This window comes from Phoenix dactylifera, chromosome 5 (genome assembly GCF_051530095.1).
Source record: "Phoenix dactylifera cultivar Ajwa chromosome 5, Ajwa_hap1_PhDact_Kaust_v1.1, whole genome shotgun sequence".
NCBI classification, from domain to species: domain Eukaryota; kingdom Viridiplantae; phylum Streptophyta; class Magnoliopsida; order Arecales; family Arecaceae; genus Phoenix; species Phoenix dactylifera.
In genome coordinates this window covers 1,442,201-1,464,381 of record NC_143194.1, presented here as the reverse complement: position 1 = coordinate 1,464,381, position 22,181 = coordinate 1,442,201, and the positions used below count along the sequence as shown (strand labels likewise).

The following is a 22,181-nucleotide window of genomic DNA, read 5'->3' as shown; positions in this document are numbered from 1 at the left end:
AGTTAGGCGTTTGCGAATCAAATGAATATTGGGTTGAATGCTGGCTCTGTATGGAATTTACCTGGGGGTTGCTCCACCTGGAAATATCTGAGGTCCCCTTGCATAATGAATCCGCCGTCGAGAGGCTGGCCAACCTCGGCATAATAGCGGAGGTAGAACAGTATCTCTTGGTCAGTAGGCTGGAAGTGAGCACCAAGGGGAAGGCCCTCCATCTTTGCTTTCCTGCAGGAGCTTCCGGTTCTTTTTATGGATGGAAGGGGAGGAGGGGGAGGGTAGGATTTATAAGAGCAGGGCTTCCCACTTCCTTGGTGGCGGTCTCGCCATCTTGGCATCAACATATATAACAAAACAAGGGCCTTCCCGTTCCTTAGAGGACGTGAAACTGAATTGTGATGCGCTTCCCGCTCGCAGTTGACAATAGGCCCTTGTATCCGCCTTCGTTTTCCACCTCGAAGGATGTGGAACAAGGGCGTTCCTCAAACAACGCGGGTGTTGAACCCGGCCATCACCCCTTCCCCTCTTCCCAGGGAGGGAGAGCGACCGGGAGCGACACTCGTATCCCTCTTCTCATACAAAATCCATCCTCTTTGTCTAAGGAACGGGGTCGCCTCTCTGGCTAGCGAGCGCGCCTCCCTCTTAGCACCACCCTGCCCTCTCCTCAAGGACCCGGGTGTCATCTCTTGCCGCCCCCTCTAACACCACCCTTCCCTCTCCTCAAGGACCCGGGTGTCACCTCTTGCCGCCCCCAACCCCTCCCCCTCCCCACCCCACCCCCAACCCAACTCCCCAACTCCAGGACATGGGTCTTGACTGAGTACACCCTTCATCCCAATAAGAGCGGCAAAACTAAGGTAGTAGAACGTTACCACATGAATTAGTTTATGATGCACCATCCTAACAGCTCTTTTAATCGGTGATGCTGCCTTTTCGTTTGGTTCAAATTGAGTGCAGAAGGCCATCTGCGCAATCCAAGAGGAAGGAAGCTCGAGGCAGTAGACCGGTCTGACCACATTGCCAGTTATAAAGCTTTCTATCGATATCTTGCCGTCGATGTCCTCCATTTATGTTACTTACGTTGTTCTTGTTTAACATGTCATGCAAAACTTTGTGGTTCGGTCGTTGGATCTGGTCCAAGATGTCGTTTATCTTTTTTTTTTTTCTATAGTTGTGTATCCCCTGCGATTTCGCAATAATTAATATGTTTGCAGTTCTATCTTCTTTCATGCGGCAGGTATTGTTTTGTATCCTTAATTACAACGATTTTTAGTCCTACTGCTCAATAACAAGCATAATTCCGTCTGGTTAACCAGAGAATCAGTTTGGGCTGGGTGGAGTAAGGCCCAAATCAAGCAAAGTTATAATAATAGATTGGTATTGACACGGAGAAGAGCACGTTAGTCCATAAAAAGTTTTATTATTGAAGAATTTTTTAATGTAAAGGGAAGGAGGAATGCTAGATCAAACTACAACCAATTTCAGTTGGTTATGGCAGATGATTGTAGCTCTTAGAGTAGAAACGTTATGGTGGAAAGTTAACTGGGTTAGATTACCATGCAAAAAGACGAAAAGGTTCTACAAACTAAAGGACTGCACCACATCAACTCATATTCTGGCTTGTGTGCTAGAGTTACAGGAGATATCAATCACTGCTTGCATCGGTGCCCATTTGCATATCATGTCTGGAATGATCTGGAAAAAGTTTCCCCGCAGATTCCTCATCTCAATTCTCTGCAGAACCTAATTGATCACTGTGCTGATCCCCAACTGTGATTTTGAGAGAACTATTACTGCTTATGTTGGCTGGGGAATCAGGGCTGCACGAAATGATCCCAACTAAGTAATCCCAACTACACATTATCGCTTGCTCAACATCTTGCAATGGAATTCCATAAAGGTCAAAGGAACTCGAACCAAATGATCTGCAGCAGTGGGGTGCCGACAGCTCCATGAACTCATCTATTTCAACTTCATTGTTGGTCTCTTGGGTTTCTCCTCCCTATGGTGTGTCTTAGGTAGCTTTGATGCCTCGTGGAAGAACGGTGCAGGAGCAGTATTCATCATTAGAAACCATGCAAGCTATGTTTTATATGCTGGAGCAAGGAGATTTTCAGTGCTCTGTTCCTCAGAAGGTTCATCCATTTCCCTCTCCATGTTACCTCTTTCCTCCTCGCTTACTTCTCAACTCGCTCTCTCTCCCCATATTTCCCTCTCGCCTTTGCTACTCTCTTTTCTCTACCATTTTCTCCATCTCAGAGATCTATAGCTTCCTCTCTCCTCTCTCCTTCCATTCTCTAGTCCACCTTCAATCTGGCTGGCAACTCACTCTCTCCTCTACTCCACTACCCTCTCCCATCCCCTCTCTGTTCCACCTCCTTTCTCTTATTTACTCTCGTCCACCCTCTCATTCCCTGCTTCAATCTGAAATCATGAGCTGGGTTGCAGTAACTATCGTATATATATAAAAAAATAAACCCTCTCTACAAAAATCACAATATCATAAAGTAATAGTGGGATAAATAATCAATTAAGTCAGTCTAATATTTAAATAACCAAAATCCAAACTTAAAGTATCATAAAATTTCAATAATAACCAACAATCTTACATCAAACTTTAAAAATTCTAATCTAAAATAAAGAGACTAAAACTCTGCTTCGAGTCACTATTTCGAAGCGTATTCTCATTCCATCTTAATTCTCTGGATCTGTAAAAATAGTAAGATATCAAGTAATGAGCTAGATAGCCTAGCAAATAATGAACACTTTAACTAGATAAATCAGACAATAAAATAAATAATAATTTATAAAAAATAAGCATATAAAATTTTCATCGGTTCAAAACTAAATCTAGATATATAGCATTATCAAAACATTATACAAATCAAATTCCATCTTTCTCAAAATTTAAATTTTATTCATAAATCTAAATTCTTTCAAAATATCTAGTTCATCTTGTTAGCCATAAACTATGATCATAGTTGTTCTTACCTTGTTGTTGCCCCTATTGGAATTAAGGGTGTACTCAGTCATGACCCAAGATGTTGAGACCTCTTCTCTTGTGTTACGCAGCACGCATACAGCAATCTGCGGCATGAGTAGTCGAGCTTGTTGAATTCAGCTCAAGTGACATGACGCTGTCTCATGTATCGCAGCATAATAAATGTATTGTTTCCAAAAACTAAACAAAATAAAAATGAAAATATAAAACAAAGGAAAATAAAAAATGGAACCAGCGTCATGTCCCGATCCTTGTTGAAGGGTAGTGAGGAGGAGTAGGCATTCCAATCTCCTCAAGGAAAGGGATCGAATGAGGATGACTAGGTTGGATGAGGGGTTGTCATTTGAAATCCCCCTCCCACGTTCATCCAGAGCACCAAACTGCAGCCCTTCTCCTTGGGGAAGAGGGGACTTGGCCTCCCTGTTCGTGGGAGAGGAACTGTGACGAAAGGATCAAAGAGGTGGATTTTATTTGGGAATATCGATCCCAACCCAACTCTCACTGGGGAGTGGGGAAGGCAAACTGGGATACTGTGGGACGACATACTTCATGTTTTGTTTTTTTTTGTTTTTTTTTTGTTTTTGCTACAGATCTATAGTTTGTTTAACGGGGCCAGCCCAAGTCGAAGTATAGCCCTAGCCCATTGACCTGGTTGAGTTGGTGAGGAATGCATCTCAGGTCCCCAACCCAATTCGCATCCCCCATATATAATAACTAGATATTGAACCCGGTCATCACCCCTTCCCCTCTTCCCAGGGAGGGAGAGCGACACTCGTATCCCTCTTCTCATACAAAATCCATCCTCTTTGTCTGAGGAATGGGGTCGCCTCTCTGGCTAGCGAGCGCGCCCTCCCTTAGCACCACCCTGCCCTCTCCTCAAGGACCCGGGTGGCAGCAGCGGGTTTTGTGATTAGAAATGAGTTGGGGCGACTTATTCGAGCTAGTGGCGAACTTTTGCTGCCCTCATCAGTGCCCATAGCCGAGGCTGACCGCTGCTTGGTTAGGCTTAGAAGGTTATAGTTATGGAGTTATGCACCGAGCATGTATCGCTTAAAGGTGACTCTGTTACGGTAATTTCTTGGCTTAATATTTTCTTCACATGCAAAATTAAATATAATCCCATTGGGTCGAATATTTTATATAACAGCCCAGCACCTTACCCAAAATGGCTAGCCAGAAGGTATTATTTAGATTTCTTGATCCTGTATAAGTACTCAAGATCTACCCAACGAATAACTGATATAGAACTAAATACACGCCTGCACGGATCCTTACATACTCCTCCGTTTCAAGCCCTGGCGTTTTCGTCAGACTAAGGATTCAAATCTAATCACAAACACCATGATCAGCCCGTGGTCAGCCCCAATGGATCCATGTGGCAGTGTCCCCCAATCCACGTAAGTTATGGGCCGGATCTGCTGCGATATTATTCATAACAACCCAGGACCTTACCCAAAATGGCTAGCCATAAGATATTATTTGAATTCCTTGATTCTGTATAGTACCCAATATCTACCCAGCAAATAACCGGTATGAGACTAAACGCACGCCTCCATGAATCCTCACGTTTTATCTTGGAAAGCTTCGAGGATGGTGTGTTACATCTCTCATGTCTATATGAGGCTAATCAAGCAGCCGATTATATGGCAAGTGGTACTCTGCGAGGGGATCTTGTGGGTGTTCTAGATCCTCCATTTGCAGCCATTCTTCAAGTTGATGCGTACAACACTCCTTATATCGGAAATCTATAAATCAATAAGAAAACTATTCTCCACGCTCCGTTGAGTTAGAGGGTCCTATGAGAAAAATCAACTCCGTTATCTAAATCTATAAGGTCCTGTGAAAGGTAATATGAAGGTGAGTACAACCATTCTTCAGAAATCTATAAGGTCCTCTGGGATCGCAGTATGAAGCCAATCATGGAAGCAAGCTCTTGGAAATTCATTTTGCTTTACCTTCAGGTTTTATTATCTTGTCTTCCTAAACAGGATGCCTCCATGAATGAAGCAGACAAACATTGGAATCTCTGTTCGACCTCTATGTTCATAAATTTGTTATGCTGTGTTTCTCAGAAGAAAGGGCCCGATCTTTCCATCTCTAGAATCTTTTATATAAATCTTCAAGGATTGCTTAGAATGATCTTGATAGCCTTGCAGGTATTCCAGAAGTTCTGTTAGCAAATACACGAGGCAATTTGTTCCTTTGGGTACTCTGTCTTTAGGCTATCATGAGATTTTCTAAGAATTACAGCTACCTAGAATCTATGGGTCTGAATTTCTATCAGCCAATTTGTTTCCCCATTGTGTTCCGCGTGGTGTTTTCTCAAGTGTATGCTATGCTTATAGCCAGATGTCCTGTACTTCCCTTATTAGAAATTCATAAGCAGGTGATATCGATGCAAAGAACTCATATTACTGCTCCATGTCATTACATATTTCTTGCTTGGATGTATTCTGTGTGTTCACCAGGGGATTCAGGGAGACGTCATTTTCCGCTCAATATTCCAAGCCTTACATCCGTTGGAGTAGGAATAGTCATCGCCCCGTGTCCTGATAGGACATATTGACGCCTCCTCTCTCAATAAGAAAAGAGGTAGGAAAAGAAAAATTAGCTATAATCTAGTACAGAAACCGTGGATGAAGTACTCTCAAAACATAGGAAGAGGACAAAATTATCTATCACAAGAACAACTGAGCAGGAAGCATGGAAATCCATAAATAGGAAGTCAGCAAAGGCTACTTTTGATGGGAAAAGGTAAAAATTATTCTCAAGCAACCCTACATCCACAAATAGAACAATTGCCAATGCTGCAGGAAATCCAAGCCCGGAACCAAAGCTACACATTATCTATCATAGCAAAAGGAACAAGCGTACACCATACTTATGGAGCCTGATAGATGCGGGCCATATGCTTATCTGGACACGTAGAAGGACAAAAAGAAGAAAAAGCAAACAGTACATAAACTGTTCCAAAGATACAACGAAACACATAACAATCGCCTCCAGGCTTGCAATCTGATAGAGCTCAAACAGCTTCGTATTGGGTGGTCCCTTGGCCTTGGCTTTCTCTTGTGTTACGCAGCACGCATGCAGCAATCTGTGCTTATGGAAAGAAGGAAAAAAAATCAGCACTGACCTGCCGCATAAGTAGTTGAGCTTCTTGAGTTCAGTTCAAGTGGTACGACACCGTCTCATGTATCGCAGCATAATAAATATACTGTTCCCAAAAACTAAAGAAAATAAAAATGAAAATAGAAAACATAGAAAAATAAAAATGAAACCAGAGAAATTACCATGTTGTTGTTGTTGCTCTTGTTGGAATGAAGGGTGTACTCAGTCATGACCCAAGTTGTTGAGACCTCTCCTCCAGAAGCTGTCAGTCGGCGAAATCTGAAATCCTGCTTGTACCCCACAATCTCGCTACTCTGATAGATGGTCTTTTGTCCATCAGTAGATTTCCAGCGGCCCTTCCCGTCGACGGTGCGCCGATCTCGAGTCGGCCGACCCCGCACCGGCCTGTAGAAGCACGGTGTGTAGTAGTACAGTCTCCCCAAACTGCGAACATCTACAGGAGCCACATCGAGGAAGAGTTAGGCGTTTGCGAATCAAATGAATATTGGGGTGAATGCTGGCTCTGTATGGAATTTACCTTGGGGTTGCTCGACCTGAAAATATCTGAGGTCCCCGTTCATAATGAATCCATTGTCAAGAGGCTGGCCAAAAACGGCATAATAGCAGAGGTAGAGCACTATCTCTTGATCAGTAGGCTGGAAGCGAACACCAGGGGGAAGGCCCTCCATCTTTGCTTTCCTGCAGGAGCTTCCGGTTCTTTTTATGGATGGAAGGGGAGGAGGGGGAACGTAGGCTTTATGAGAGCTTATTTGTGGTAGCAAAGGCTTTCCCCTTCCTTGGTGATGGACTCCCCATCTTCGCATCAAAAACATATATAATAAAACAAGGGCCTCCCCGTTCCCCATCTTCGCATCAAAAACATATCTAGGCATTCCAATCTCCTCAAGGAAGGGGAATGAGGATGACTAGGTTGGATGAGTGGTTGTCTTTTGAATTCTGCCGCCCACGTTCATCCAGAGCACCAAGCTGCAGCCCTTCTCCTTGGGGAAGAGGGGAGTTGGTCTCCCTGTTGGTGGCAGAGGAACTGTGACGAAAGCATCAAAGAGGTGGATTTTATTTCAGAATAGGCCCGTGTATACCCTTCTTTTTCTTCCTTAGATGGATCGTGATGTGCCGAAGTCTTCTCAACTCTCTCTGAGGAGTGAGGTTCAGAGTAGGCGTGTATGCTCCTCCTTTTTCTTCCTCAGAAGGACGTGGATCTGGGACCCGGGTGCGTAACTTTCTTCCCACTCTCACTGAGTGGGGAAGGCCAGGTGGGGTATTGTGTGCAACATATCAGGGCTCGTACCGCAAGTTATTATTTAGGAAGATATTATTTATATTTTTTGATTTTGTACAAGTATCTAAAACTTATGTATAGTATTATTTAAATTTTTTGATCATATATAAGGACTTAATATTTATTGGGTAAATAATCAATATGAAATTAAGCATATGCCAGGAGAAACTCATATATAATAACTGTACATATTGGAACAAGGAGGGCTCCTCTAACCCGGTCATCCCCCGACCCCACTTCACAGTGAGGGACTCGTATCCCTCTTCTCATACAAAATCCATCCTCTTTATCTAAGGAACGGGGTCGCCTCTCTGGCTAGCGAGCGCGCCTCCCTCTTAGCACCACCCTGCCCTCTCCTCAAGGACCCGGGTGTCATCTCTTGCCGCCCCCAACCCCTCCCCCTCCCCAGTCCCCACCCCCAACCCAACTCCCCAACTCCAAAGGAGGAGGCAAGACCCTTAATCCAACTCATCACTGATGACCACTTCTAGCTACTGCTCTCCTCCTCGATAAACAGAGACTGCCATTCCATCTCTAGCGACCACCCTCATTCCATCTCCCCGGGGAGAGCAAAGCCCCTTCCTCACAGGATTTCCCTCTCCCCAGGGAGAGACAAGCCCAGAGGCTCCTGTCCTCGCTGTTAAAAACCGCCATGGCCTTCACGATTTCTCCATCAAGCATTGTAGAGATAGGCAAAGAAACAGAGCATGCCCTTCAACGATCAAGAGATTCTTAGGTTCCTCCTCGACTACACTCATGGTCACGAGCGGTCGTCGTGGGGAGCGATTGATCCAGTTCGCAATCCTTACCATTGCCGGCCCGATCTACTACATGGTAATCTTCCTGACTGCATCGATACTCTGTTTCTGCTGCCCCGCAATCTTCTTCACTAGCTTTTCTTGTAGGTGGGTGCACGCATGGCAGCTCAGGTGTATCTTATTACTACGTTGAGTGCGCCGAGAACCTCAAGACCGAAAAGCGGCAAGTCGCCGATGGTATTGGCTACTGGCAGCGCTTCGGCAGAGAAATAGCAGATGGACATGGGAGCAATGCTGTTATGTACAGGCAGGCGTTCAAGTTTATTCCACGAGGAGATGGCCCCAGGACTTGGGTCATGACTGAGTACACCCTTCGTCCCAATAAGAGCGGCAAAAATAAGGTAGTAGAACGTTACCACATGAATTAGTTTATGATGCACCATCCTAACAGCTCTTTTAATCGGTGTTTCTGCCTTTTCGTTTGGTTCAAATTGAGTGCAGAAGGCCATCTGCGCAATCCAAGAGGAGCGAAGCTCGAGGCAGTAGACCGGTCTGACCACATTGCCAGTTACAAAGCTTTCTATCGATAGCTTGCCGTGGATGTCCTCCATTTATGTTACTTACGTTGTTCTTGTTTAACATGTCATGCAAAACTTTGAGGTTCAGTCGTTTAACTTTGGATCTGGTCCAAGATGTGGTTTAAGTTTATCCTCTTTTTTGTTCCTATGCTTGTGTAGGCCCCGTGATTTCATAATAATTAATATGTTTGCAGTTCTATCTTCTTTCTTGCGTCAGCTACTGTTTTGTGTACTTAATTACAGCGATTTTTAGTCCTGCTGCTCGATAGCAAGCACAATTACGTCTATTTAACCAGGTGTATCAGTTTAAGCTGGGTCGAGTAAGGCCCAAATCAAGCCAAGTTATAATAATAAATTGGTATTGACACGGAGCACGTCAGTCCAATAAAATTTTTTACGAATTGAAGGGGAGGAGGAATATTTTTTATTGTAAAGGGAAGGGGAGGAGGAATACTAGAGCTAGAACTGGGTCTGGAGGCAAAGCGGCGGCAAGACTCTCCAAAGTCCTAGTTAGCGGGGAGAGAGAAATGCGGAACACATGCTAAGCCCAGCCCATGGAGAGGCACGAAAACGGTAGACTGGGTTTACGATCACAAGCTAAGCCCGAACACATGGAGAGGCAGCCCAGCCCAGCCCAGCCCAGCCCAGCCCAGCCCAACCCACCTACCATGCATTCTTTGTCAACGGGACCACGCCTCACCCCATGTGGTGCTGTATAAATAACAAATAGTAGAACCCGAAGACCATCCCGTTGGACAGGGATTGCATCTTTCGCATGGAAGAAGGAATCACCTACCTTCGTGCGAATCCACCATTGGATCGCCAAATGGTTATTTTGAGATCCGTGCAAGCAGTGAATGAGAGAATTCGGAATGTTTTTAGATCTGTGCATGGAGCGATCCAATGGTCGAATCGTGGACAAAGATCGATCATCGTTTCGAGTGAAAGATAACAATCCGAAACCGCTGCCCTCTCCTCAGCGAGCGTGAGAACGACTCCGGCATCTTTCCGTGTTCTCTTCTCCTACATAACCCATCCTCCTCCATGTTCCTACGGTCAGCTCTCCATCTAGCGAATCGGGCACCCGTCCTTTCCTCAAGGACCAGGTCACCATCTTTTTTGGTCATTAATTTCTTTCTTCTTTTTTTTCTTGATATCTCTGCTCTCCCTATTTGCCTCCACACCAGCCGGGAAAGGGCGAGGCCCTTACTCGTCTCATCCCACTAACTAGGATTCTGGGTACAGCCTTAAAATTGAACACCCAATATTGCTCCAACGCCATACCCCTCCTTCCTAAGTAGAGGTGGACTCCCAAAGTAAAGGCCTGCTATGCCCTTGGCCATTGGATGAAACCAAGACACTTTTAAAGATTTGTCATTTCTCAGAGAAGGATTTCTCATTGATGACACGCAAGGGGTCTTCTTCTTCTTCTTTTTCTTCTTGATGATGCTCTACGTCTTGTTTTTGTCGGGTGAATGAAGTAACAGAAAGTGCATGTCATCTTTACTAGGATTTTCTAAAAACAGCCTTCTTGGCAGGAGCATTGAGATAATGCACTTCCAATAGTGTAAAATAGACATGAACAACTATGCTAGAGTATCCGCAAAGAATCTAGTATTTTCAAGTGGTACTCTTAATACATAAATGTTGGTAGTTTACTCTCCTAAAAGGGAGGGGAGAAAAGTTGATTGCATTCTATTCAGAAATGAACTCTTACCGAACCAAACATCATCAATAACGTATGCACTTTGGATTGGATAATCTAGAAATTTCGTAGAATTTGCAGCATTCTTCCCAGATGAACATAGGGGATTCACTGTCCACACCTGGATATTTTTATCAGCATACGAATGAATCTTGAATTAAATTAGCATTTAAACACAGAATTGCAATATGATAAATTTCTGAAAGGGCATGATTGGGAGTTGATTACTTTTTCAGATGATTATATGCTCATTATTCTCCAATGGTGTACCTAATCATGTGTGGTTCATCAAAGAGCAATCATACAAAGGATCCAACTCATCATCTGTTAGAAGCCAATCTCTGATTAAAGAAAATAGGGCATTTCTATTCAAGAACTCAGAAATCACAAAATATTCACGCCAAAGCAGAGGTTTTGGAAGCTAAAAAAGAAAACGTGATTACCTCAGCATCAAGACCTCTGGCTGGCATGGCCACTGAAATATCAATATCATTAGCAAGCACAATCATTATCTTGCAATTCTGTTACAGCATTGCAGCAATGGAGTGAAAAATAGCTTGTTTCAGACTTTTAGATGTTTGATACTAAGCATCCAGTGTCTTTTGAGTGTTCATGCGATCATAAATATATTTTAATTACTACTTAAGTCAACAATACACACAAAATGTGAATAAAAAACAGCAATTTCTGAATTTGGAAAACACAAAGTAAAACAATGTTTGGACACACCCATTGTGATAATATAGAAGAAAACATTTGAAACAGAATAAATCCCAAAGAGAAGATGCTTCTAATTAGCTCAGTATTTCCAACTCCAGCCCAAAGATTGATTTTGTATTTTACCAAAACAGCTAATACTCTTTCTCAGCTTGAAAAAGGAATAAAAGCAGGATTTAACTCCAGCTGCCTCGGCTCATAATGACCTAGACTATCCCACGACGAGTTACGCTTGAAGGCTTCGTCCTTTTGACTGTATCTCCTCCTCTTCTAGTTCTTTAATGGCTGCTATAAGGCCGCGCGTAATCCCCTTAAGGTGCAGACCACTCTCTTTCATCTCTGCCAAAAGCTTCTCTGCCGTGCGCCAGTCCAAAGCCTTGAGGCACAACGACTGTATCATTTTATTATACTCATCTGTGTTTGGCTGTAACCCATCTTCCTTCATCTCCTTCATGCATTCAAGTGCCTTCTCAAACTCCTCCATCTGGCAATAACCACGAATAAGTATGTGGTAGGTGACAGGACTCAGCTTAGGATGCCTTTTTTTGGCTTCACAGAAGATCTTATAGGCCTCATCCATCAGGCCACCCTTTGCAAAGCCACTCATGATGACACTGTATGTATAAACATCTGGCCTCAGTCCTCTACGCTCCATTACTTTCGTCAAAGCTATCGCATCCTCCATTTCTCCTCCTTTAGATAGCGCAGTGATAACATAATTGAACACGGCATTTCCAGGTGCAGGCCCTGAATTAACCATTCTCATTAACAGTTTCTTTGCTTCATGCAGATTTTTAGTCCTGCATAAGCCCTGAACAACTGAAGCAAAAGGTCTATTTGCATACTTGAGAGACTCCCCCGAGTATTCCTCTAGTAATTCTAGAGCTATAAAAATGGTTTCATCATTGCTAGATAGGCCACCAACCAATACCTCCAAGCAAGATCTCGGTGGATATATCTTATTCTCTTTTGCCTTCAGATACACCGAGTGCGCTTCTTTCGCCTTCTTTCCCCTGCAGAAGAAAGTAATGATCTTTCCGACCTTCTCGCCATCAGGAAGGCTTCCTGAATTTAGCATCCTCTGACAAACAGGCCAAGCAGTATCAAACATGGATCGCCTGCCAAGTGCTTCAATTGTAAAGTAGTAAGTGTTAGCATCTGGATTACAGCCGAACTCATCAAACTTGTCGAAAACCTCGAGACCAGCTCTGGCCTTCCCTAGCTTCCAGAAAATGGCGATCAACTGGTTAAGAGTTTGAGTATTTAGCAATCCCATCTCACATCCAATCTCCTTAACCAAATCCCACAACATGTAAGCTTCCATCTTGCTAAGATCAGCACAACTGCTAACTCCTCTGACAAGGAGTTCCAAATTCCTCGAACTTTTCACCGATTTATCATTCCTCGAAGCCCAACTGAAGAAACCAAATAAATTTTCTGCTGAAACAAGTGGAGTTTGCAGAACCCTAGCCACAAACCCTTCGCTCAAACTCAAATCCATCTTGTTTAAGCCCGATTTTAATTGCTCTTGCGAAGTACTTTGGAGAAGAGATTGAACCTTCTCGACTTGCTCGATGTCGATCTCTGCAACCCCATCTTCAGCTCCTCCTAGTGTGTCATCCGGCGTAAATATATCCGCGGAATCGTCACCACGGACACTTTCTTCCCACAAAGAACTCAGGCTGCTCTCTCCTTCAACCTCGCCATTCTCCTTGACCACACCAAAATCCAACGAAGAACTTTCTGATTCCCCCGAAACCAAGCCGGGATTGGAATCCAAAGGAATAGCGTCGGATTCATCGCCAAAAACCGAATTTTGATCGACCGCGGACTCACCTGACTCCACAAAATCAAAGGTAGAGACTTTTCCAATCTTCTCTCGGGACTCCGTGTCGCTGCCGGATGAGAAGAATCTAGGGTTTTGGTGGAGCGATCTGGTGGGAAAGATCCATTTGGATGGAAACGGGGTTGGAGGTGGGATTTGGGTTAGGGTTTTGGAAGGGCATTGGGAAAGCAACGGACGAGGAAATCTTCGAACGGAGAAGGAGGAGGATTGGAGAAGGAAAACCCTAGCCGCTTTGGACCTCCACATCTCTCGCTTCTCCCCTGTACGATGTGGAGGCTGGAGAACAGACGGATTGAGAATGCTTTCATTTTTTTCACTTTTATAGCCACTCGCATATACAAAAATATAACAAATATATCTACGGCTCTAAATGTATCCAATCTAAATCTCAATGCAAAAGAGAGAGAGACAAAATGAATGCACCTCCTAAAATTGGAGAATATTTGTCAACTAACATTAATAGTAAATTTCTCTAATAATAAGGTGCCCTCACTATCTATACTTGTCCTACAACTTATATTGATCAAGAAGGATTATTATACTCGATGCGAACTACTTTTGCTACTATAGATAAGACTGTACAAGATTTCAGAGCAAGATCCACTATATGAAAAAGCTAAATCTCGAGCTAAATTTTTAGAAGCCATAACTTGGCCATATAATGCTTGAATGAGATGGTCGTTAAAAAAAGCCAGATAATTTTTTAAGCTCGTAGTGCCATCTTTAAAGTTGGTCAAACTATTTTTTTTTTGTAAGAAAGACTCTGATTGGGTATATATCGTAATTAGGAATGAATTAAGTGGAGTAGCTAAAAGCAAAGTTGATATAAAAGCTGTGATCCACCATTCTCAATTTTTACTAATCATGCCTATCTTGGAAAAGTAGAGTCCTATTTGAACTAAAAGATAAATTCAACCTGAATTATGTAAGGACGTATCTTACTAGCATAAATAGAAGCGATGTATCTCAATTTATTATTCATCAATAAAAGAAAAGGAGTCCTAGAACCTGCGTTCATCAAATTATCTTCTTTTTCCAAATCTTTTTGAGAGCGTTGAGTTGAATAGTTTGAGCAAATTCTTCCTTCTACTAGATTCGATCACATATGTCTAACATTAGCTACAGTATAAGATAAAGATGCTTAAATATCTTTATTTGTTACTACTAGTTCTATAATAATTAAGAATTATTTAAAAAATAAATTTATTCATAAAAGAAGATATATGAAATATTTATTTATAAATAAAGGCTTCAAGCTGGTGCATTATATGTTGATGGATGAGTCTCATTGTGCTATAAATAACTATATATTACCATATAATTGGAACTCTCTAGGGGTGCATCTTAATCCCTAACTTCTCTCTATCGTGGCGCCCACCATGCTTGCATCCATTACTTAATAGGAGAGAAAATAGGAGCTGCCCCATCTAATAATAGTCATACACAAATGTATGTAGCTATGAATAATAATAGTGAAAAAGAAGTTCCCTGATCTTGGAGTCCACCTTCTCCACATTGGTTATCCTTGCCCTCCCCCTTAAAACTTCAAAATGACCCTCCACTTGATAGATACACACACAAAAAAAAAAGAAAAAAAAGAAAAACACTCTTCATTTACCATTGGGCTCAACAACAAAGAATTTGTATCTCAGTCGAACTCGTATTATTATCAACAAATAAGTAAATCTAAACTAGATTGCTTACAATTAAGGTAACTTGATTTACATATCATCTTGCAAATTATGAAGAAACAAGATATTTTTGTAGTTCATCATTTTCTGCATACAAGATGGATAAATCATTTCTAAGCAAAGTAGCCAATCTCTAACTTAAGTAGTCTAAATTTGGCTGCAAACCTCTTCTCCTTTATTCTTTATTCTTCATTTGTCTTGAAAAAATTGCATTGAAGATTGGGACATCTTTGTTCCTCCATTCATTTTAAAGATCATAATATTTATTATAGACACCAAATTAGATTGTTCATGTGCATCACACATGCTAAATGCTAGTGTATGATAATATTAACCAAAAAAAGAGAGTGCCTTCTTCGCATCATTTAAAAAATAATGGCAATGATATTGTTATAAAGAACTTTAGTGTTGGTAGGTGATAAAAGCTTTCTCTTGGTAAATTCATGCTTGTCCCTATGGTCACACACTTACACCTCTATGCTTAGTAACCAATGATGGTTTGAATCCCGGGTGATGCATCCAAAATACTTATGCTCGAGTAACATAAGCCTCCCTTCATTTTTTTTTCTCTCTCTCTCTCAAGGAGAGGAAGAAAAGGGAGCTTCCTTTTGAGATGAAGGCAAGTTATCCATAAAGTGCGTATCTAGCGACCTTCTTTTGATTGCTATTTGGAGTTGAAATGTGATTTCTTTTTTGCATGTTTTTGTTGACTCAAAACTTATCAAAAAGTTTTGAACTAGCTAGGCGAGTCAAAATGACAATGATAACAAAAGATATTATAGAATATATTGTAAGGAGAGTAATATCGCTTTTCATCTTACTATATTAGCAAGGATATAAAAGGGTTGGGTTAGGATCATATCTGATCAATTCAAATCCATAATCAAATGTTTGATAAGTTTATTATGTTATTAAAATTTATATTTTTCCCCAACTTTTTTTGGGCATAAATAAATTCGAAGTGATGAACCTTCTAGCTGAATAACTAAACATGTTAATTCTCTACATTATGGTTCTTTAAGAATCAACTGCTATAGTTTCTATAGAAATACTAGATTCTAATTATATCTAAGCTGCATATTACATTTGAAGCAAAAATATAGTATGCAAATATTATGGCATGCAAAATATGAGTATGAAGTACATTTATTATGCTAAACATGTATGAAATTTTATTTTATCAAAAAAAAAGTTGTATGAGATTTCTATAAGGAAACGATGGAATATATATTCATGAATGTAAATATAAATGATTATCCAATTATCTATTGGGGTATTAGTTTTAATATAGGTTGCATTTGCTCTGTTTCGACCAACTATCTAATTATCAAGCATCATTTACAATTTTATATATTACTCTATTATATGGAAGGAATTATTTTTAGATTATTTGGATATAAGTACATAACAGTCTATACATATTGAATCTATGCAATCAGTATGGTTCTTGCAATGCCGGATGTTTTATTAGCATTAATATTCCATCATGCTAAAAGAATTTCGACACTCAAACATACCTAATAATTTTGCACATGAGACATGTTTGAATGACAAATGATGAGTGGATCCAAGTCTAGCACCATTTTTCTTGTGCAAAGGACATTTGAAAAGATATCAACATGTTTATCTTAAAATAAAAATAAAAATGCTTTTGAGTATCCCAGTGAAATTTCTGTGGCCGAGTTGTGATTAAGAAACAAGCCAACGTGGGAATTATATGGAGAATCCGAAGAACGTTTCCTGCGGGTCCTGATCTAAGATCATGTCAAGCGCACGAATCGGAAGGTCCGATGAAAATTACCAGCTGGAAATTTCCAAGTCAACGGTTTGGAAAATATCGGCGCTTTTCAGACAGGGGATGGCGGGGTAATTTCGTGGCCAAAATTCAAATGCCATGGTACCCTCCCTCGGATACCAAACCTGGACCTTCCCTCCTCCTCTTTTTCTAAATTAAAACCCAGCTAGCCCTCATAAATTGCTTCCTCACTTCTTACCCATCTCGTTTGAATTCTTCTCAACCCCTTTTTACCCAGATCTGAAGCACCCTAATTCCATCTCTCCGTTGTCTCCTCAGCTATTCCTCTTCCCACAATCCACAAATCTGAGCACCAAAACTGAAGATAAGTTATGATCAATTAACAGAAAAAAAGATACCAAGTTCTGTGCTCTTTTTTGATCTCCAAATCAGGTCAGTAGTTTACAGAAATAGTTATTTATTCTTTGTTGGTTATTCATTGTTTTGCCAGATCTAGGTTTGTATAAGTTTGAGTATCCTTGGGTCTATTGAAGCCCAAATTATTTGTTTCATCTACCCTCTCAATTTCTCATACATCAGTTTGTGCATGGGATTTTTTTAAATAGGAGAAGAGATCAGACATCTGAAAACCATTTGCGAAGATAGTTTCCGTTTTTTTTTTTTTTCTTTCTCTGTCCCATCCCATTTAAAGCTGCAAAAATGCTGAGCTCCAGCGAGCGCAAGCAGGGCTCTGCTCAAGCTCAGCTTTGAAGAAGAAGAAAGAAGATCTTGTTTGGGAAACCCATGGGAACATAAACTGATGTGTTTCAGAAAATTCATATATATATATATATATATATATATATATATATATATATATATATATATATATATATATATATATATATATATATATATATCAACTTTCGTTGTTAGGTTAAGATCTAAGTTTTTAATGACTTTATTGTACCAATAAATTTTGGTTTTTAATAACTAAATCTAAAAAATAGTTTTGATCTACATATGCTTTACAATTCAAGTTTAATTGAGCTAAACATGAGCGCACAGGGAAAAATTAAGGCTTGGTTTCGTTATTGACTTCAGTGACCGCGCAATCCCTTCTTGAGCTGAATCTTTGAGAGAAAGGGAGGGAAGCACGTCTGTAATATATTACATGGGTCTGAAATCTCGAGAATTCGAACCCTGAACCTCTAGTTATGATTCAGGGGGGAATGACCACTGAGGTAATCCTCAGTTCAATTTATTGAGTTAGATACTTAGATGTGTTGCTCACGTGTAACTTGCTTGTTTCCGAATTGCTTCTTTTGTTGTTCTTCTCCCTGAATTCTTGATGACCCATCTCATATCTTTGATCATTCTTAGATGCTCATCTTTTTCAGCTAACAACAGAAGGATGAAGTACTTAAGGTTATACTGAATCAATTAATTAATTCTCTTTGTGTTTGCCTCATAGCTTCGTCAATGGGCAGAAGCCTTAGTCCATTGCTTCGACAAGAATTGGCAAACCTCGACAAGGATGCTGACAGCCGTAGATCTGCCATGAAAGCTCTAAAGTCCTATGCCAAGGATTTGGATTCCAAGGCCATCCCTCACTTCCTTGCTGAAGTCTCCGACACCAAGGGGCCTGGCTCATCCTCTGGGGAATGCACCATATCCCTCTATGAGGTTCTGGCCAGAGTTCATGGCCGTAACATCGTGCCACAGATTGGCAACATCATGTCCACCATCATGCGCACATTGTCATCGAGTGGAGGATCCTTTCCACTGCACCAAGCTTGCTCCAAAGTTGTCCCTGCAATTGCTCGGTATGGGATTGATCCTTCAACCCCAAATGATGAGAAGACGAGAATAATTTCTTCTCTGTGTAAGCCTCTATCCGATTCCTTGATGGGTCGACAAGAAAGTACTGCCTCTGGCGCGGCGCTATGTCTGAAGGCTCTTGTGGAATCAAATAACTGGAGGTTTGCCTTGGATGATATGGTTAATGATGTTTGTCTAAAAGTTGCTGGGGCTCTGGAGGAGAAGGTGACCCAAACGAATGCTCATATGGGCCTGGTGATGGCTTTGGTGAAACACAATGGTCTGATAGCTGAAGCTTATGCAAGGTCGCTTGTGCGGTCTGGTTTACAGATTTTATCCATCAGCGCTGCAGAGAGTAATTCCCAGAAGCGTCTCTCCGCCATTCAGATGGTTAATTTCTTGATGAAGTGTGTGGATCCAAGGAGTATCTCTTCAGAACTTGCTAAAGTAGTCGATGTCATGGAGCATTGTCAAAATGATCGCATGCCATTTGTCAGGGGTGCAGCGTTTGAGGCATTACAGACTGCAAAGATGATATCTGGACAGAAAGGTTCTAGACATGAAATTGTTTCAAGCCCCATCCCTGAAACAAATTTTCGTAAGAGAAATGATAAGAGTCCATTTGGTACCAGGGGCAGTGGCTCTCATTCTGAATTTGCTTCTCCAGAGTCGCAGACTATCGATTCTTGCATTAAGTATGAAGTGTTCACTGATTCACCTTTGTCGGTCGGGCAGTCTTCTTGTAACTTTGAATGTGGTAGGCGTACTAACAGGCGACTCTGGAACAATGATGGTGGTGGGGTGGATATATCTCTGAAGGACGGTTTTTTCATCAAAGCCTGCTCGGAAAGTAGTGATGCAAAAGCTGAGCTAGAGCTGTCTAGTAAAGGCAACCTGGGTGTCACAAATAAAGAACAATCAGAGGCATTTTCTGGATTTATACAGGGCAGTGCCACAAGCACAGTAACAAGAGATACTACCCCTAGTCCTCAGGTATGCGAGTTGAAGCATAATGATTTTTCTGATTAACAGTGTTATGTTGACATAAACTTAAACTTCGTGTAATGATATTGATGGTGTTCCAGAGGTCTCGGCCGCAGCTCACCATTGATGATGTAAAAATATACACAACTCCACGGAAGCTTATGCGTTCTCTTCAAAACTCAGCTAATGTCAGCTCTGGAGGCCCTGACCAACAACATAATCAGATTCTTGCAAGTCCATGTTCAGGTAAAGTGGAATTGAATCCAATGGTATCATTAAATGGAGATAGTCATACTCACAACTTAAAATCCGAGGTAGCAGAGAAAAGGAATAATGAGAAAGTGATGTTGTTGGGCAAGCATACCCTTACTCTGAATGAAGAACTTGTGCCGGATGGCACTGAATCAGTGTCATCCACTGGTGATGTTACAGAAAATAGTGCTTGCAAAATATGCAGAGAAGACTACGAAGATAATTTTAAGGTTTCGGTGAAAACCAAGAAAAGTCTAAAGTATGGAATAGCAGCTATGGGATTTACTTGGAGCCTTTTCTTGATTCTTGTTGCTGTTATTTTGTCTGCATTGAGAACTGAAAATGATGAGCTTTTCTTTGATGTTGTTCCGACATAATATCTCCTTGTAGGCTTTATGTTATCTTTTTCATGCTCCTCTCGCTGTATGCTGAGATTAATGAACAATTCTGACTGATGATTATGTAATTTAGACTGGCTAAATGCATTACTTGTGCACTTGACATAATTGTAGAACTGCATCTAGATAGAATTGAAGTCCTGACTCTAACAGTTGGAAGGCATGTATAACGTATTGGAGCTTTACATGACAAGTGAAAGACTCAATATATTAATTTCTTAAAAACTTTTCACCCATTGAAGTTGCTTATAAGCAATTTACTCCTAATCTGGCGTTGAAAAGTTTCAAGCATTACGAAGAGCAAAGCAGTTAGTGAAATAATATCTTTTTTGAAATGCTTGAGCAGTTATCCAGACACAACTCAATCATCTATTGCATTACCTTTGTACATGGTTCCTTTATTGGCACTTTTATTTTCAAGTTCTTGTGGCTTAGAATAATTGGTGATGTTTACAAAGAATATCTGTTAAAATGAAGTTGTCATAGCTATCCCTTTCTTCAATGCAATAGCCACATTTGCAGGGATCAATCTATTGTTAAATTATCTTTGATTCTTCTGAATAGGATAAGGAATAATGATGCAAGTTGCATTTAACATTTTCCAGCAAAATAAATGTTACTTCTGTCTTAATACAGAACCAACCATTCATTAGTGGTTGAAACTCTGCAGTAGCAACCCCTGCAGGATGTGTTGTCCCAAATGTCAAGCTACCAGGATGCTTATAGTAAACGTTAATCTCCAAGATTTAATAGCTTTTAGTTACACAACATGATGCAATTCCAGGTTCTCTATTTATCTATTCTTTGTAAATGTTGAGACTAACTGCAGTTCTTGTCCTGTCAACTCTCACTTTATTTCATGTTAGTATGATCTCATTTGCACTTCAAGTTTCCCAAATTTCCCCCCTTGTAATCAATTGACCCTTTTTCTCAAATCTACTCACAAATGATGAGAAATTCTGTTCACTGCTCAATCTAAATGAAGATAAAAAAATTATGAGCACTTGTAAGTTTTGTAATGAAAATACTGAACATATAAGTAGCCTTCCAAACGACGCATAAATTTTCGTAGTAATTAGACAGCAGCCTTGTTTTACACAGAAGAAGACCCCCTGCGATCTATATTGTCTTGTTTGATTAGAGGTTGTGGTTTTTGCAAGTGCCGAGCTCCCCTCCATGTGCCTCTAGGACCCTGAACTATAGGTATAAATGTGGCAGGTGGGCTTATGCAGACATATGCATATCGAGCATAGCATCCATGGTTTGATCCAGGGCTGAAAACATAAAACTAATCAGATTGTGAACACTACCAATGATTGTTAACTCTCTTGATGCACTGGTGTAGATCCTACTCATTTTCTGTCATCTGTACAAAATCATCATCTTCTTCTCCCTCCGGTTCTTCTGTTTTGAATCCTTAATTCATTGGTTTGTTGTTCATTGTCCTTCTCATCATTAGTTTTCTGACTAGAGAACAATGCTTGAAGTGCTTTCTGAGCTAATTATTGGCTTGAGATTAAGGATCCTTTTCTGCTGGTGGTGAATTCTGACATCATTGGCTCTTTGCTATGGTAATTTGAATCTTGCAGCCCAACAGCATAAGTCGCATTAGGTGTGCTTTGAGGTGGCTTATAACAGAGCCTGACAATTGGAGAGATTGATGATTTGGTTCCAGTGACAGTAAACTCCAAGCCTAGGAGATCTTGATGCAGTGTCACCAAGAATACCAAGAATTTGACTTCCATCATGTTCTCCGGAGCACCGGATAAAAGCTCCAATTCTATGGAATATTGTACAGAATAATTAAAACTAGGACCATGAAATAGTTGATAATGAGGCAGTTCAATACCACCATGGCAAAAAGAGGTGTTTTTTCCAGGGATGGGTTCTAGGATATTACCAAGATTTTGGCCTCAAAAGATTTGGAAGGTGAAAACTAATTTTTGCTACTTAAATTTCAAGGATAAAATGACTTTTTTTTTTTTTTTGCTGAATACGGGTGCTTCATACAGTACGGGTACGAATACACCCAATAAGATCAAAATACAATACCTCACGGAGTGCCAATGGCAGCTCCGCCTCCCCCGACCAGAGGGCATACCTCGAGTGGTGGGCCGCGTAGGCAGCCACCCAATCGGCTGCCCCGCCTCCCTGAATACATGCTTGGCCAGAATGCCCCCCCCCCCCTCACTCATCATCATCACAATATCGCGAATCAAGGGGTGGTCTGTGCCCTCACCCCCCAATCCCCTCTGAATCCACCAGACGACAGTGGCCGAGTCACCCTCCA

At 41.2% G+C, this 22,181-nt stretch overlaps 4 protein-coding genes across 5 annotated transcripts; 2 read left to right on the top strand and 2 right to left on the bottom strand.

The window, feature by feature from the left end:
• The first annotated feature begins 8,011 nt into the window (after positions 1-8,011).
• LOC148703300 (uncharacterized) lies at positions 8,012-9,146 on the top strand. The gene is made up of 3 exons (XM_088723037.1): positions 8,012-8,240; positions 8,312-8,565; positions 8,666-9,146. The coding sequence occupies exons 1-3, from the start codon at positions 8,114-8,116 to the stop codon at positions 8,708-8,710; spliced, it is 426 nt and encodes a 141-aa protein (XP_088579163.1). The 5' UTR covers positions 8,012-8,113; the 3' UTR covers positions 8,711-9,146.
• Positions 9,147-11,114: 1,968 nt separating this feature from the next.
• On the bottom strand, positions 11,115-13,319 carry LOC103720570 (Tetratricopeptide repeat (TPR)-like superfamily protein). Its single transcript, XM_026809801.3, has one exon. The coding sequence runs from the start codon at positions 13,254-13,256 to the stop codon at positions 11,391-11,393; it is 1,866 nt and encodes a 621-aa protein (XP_026665602.2). The 5' UTR covers positions 13,257-13,319; the 3' UTR covers positions 11,115-11,390.
• A 3,383-nt stretch (positions 13,320-16,702) lies between these two features.
• LOC103720561 (ARM repeat superfamily protein) lies at positions 16,703-19,978 on the top strand. 2 transcript variants are annotated; one of them, XM_039129545.2, is made up of 4 exons: positions 16,703-16,889; positions 17,541-17,680; positions 17,911-19,250; positions 19,343-19,978. In XM_039129545.2, the coding sequence occupies exons 3-4, from the start codon at positions 17,919-17,921 to the stop codon at positions 19,868-19,870; spliced, it is 1,860 nt and encodes a 619-aa protein (XP_038985473.1). In that variant the 5' UTR covers positions 16,703-16,889; positions 17,541-17,680; positions 17,911-17,918; the 3' UTR covers positions 19,871-19,978. The 2 variants fall into 2 exon arrangements, with proteins under 2 accessions (XP_038985473.1, XP_088577408.1); XM_088721282.1 differs by lacking the exon at positions 17,541-17,680.
• An 886-nt stretch (positions 19,979-20,864) lies between these two features.
• Positions 20,865-21,747, bottom strand: LOC148703299 (uncharacterized). Its single transcript, XM_088722924.2, has 2 exons — positions 21,397-21,747; positions 20,865-21,179 (listed from the first exon to the last, which is right to left on the bottom strand). The coding sequence occupies exons 1-2, from the start codon at positions 21,637-21,639 to the stop codon at positions 20,985-20,987; spliced, it is 438 nt and encodes a 145-aa protein (XP_088579050.1). The 5' UTR covers positions 21,640-21,747; the 3' UTR covers positions 20,865-20,984.
• Between the last annotated feature and the right edge of the window lie 434 nt (positions 21,748-22,181).

Excerpts from the sequence above, each read along its gene's own strand:
- LOC148703300 (XM_088723037.1), top strand. The coding sequence starts at position 8,114 with ATGCCCTTCAACGATCAAGAGATTCTTAGGTTCCTCCTCGACTACACT. Across the intron at positions 8,241-8,311 it reads CCGGCCCGATCTACTACATG|GTGGGTGCACGCATGGCAGC; the intron begins GTAATCTTCCTG and ends CTTTTCTTGTAG. Across the intron at positions 8,566-8,665 it reads ATAAGAGCGGCAAAAATAAG|AAGGCCATCTGCGCAATCCA; the intron begins GTAGTAGAACGT and ends AATTGAGTGCAG.
- LOC103720561 (XM_088721282.1), top strand. The coding sequence starts at position 17,919 with ATGGGCAGAAGCCTTAGTCCATTGCTTCGACAAGAATTGGCAAACCTC. Across the intron at positions 19,251-19,342 it reads ATACTACCCCTAGTCCTCAG|AGGTCTCGGCCGCAGCTCAC; the intron begins GTATGCGAGTTG and ends ATGGTGTTCCAG.
- LOC103720570 (XM_026809801.3), bottom strand. The coding sequence starts at position 13,256 with ATGTGGAGGTCCAAAGCGGCTAGGGTTTTCCTTCTCCAATCCTCCTCC.
- LOC148703299 (XM_088722924.2), bottom strand. The coding sequence starts at position 21,639 with ATGATGGAAGTCAAATTCTTGGTATTCTTGGTGACACTGCATCAAGAT. Across the intron at positions 21,180-21,396 it reads GATCCTTAATCTCAAGCCAA|TTTTATGTTTTCAGCCCTGG; the intron begins TAATTAGCTCAG and ends CAATCTGATTAG.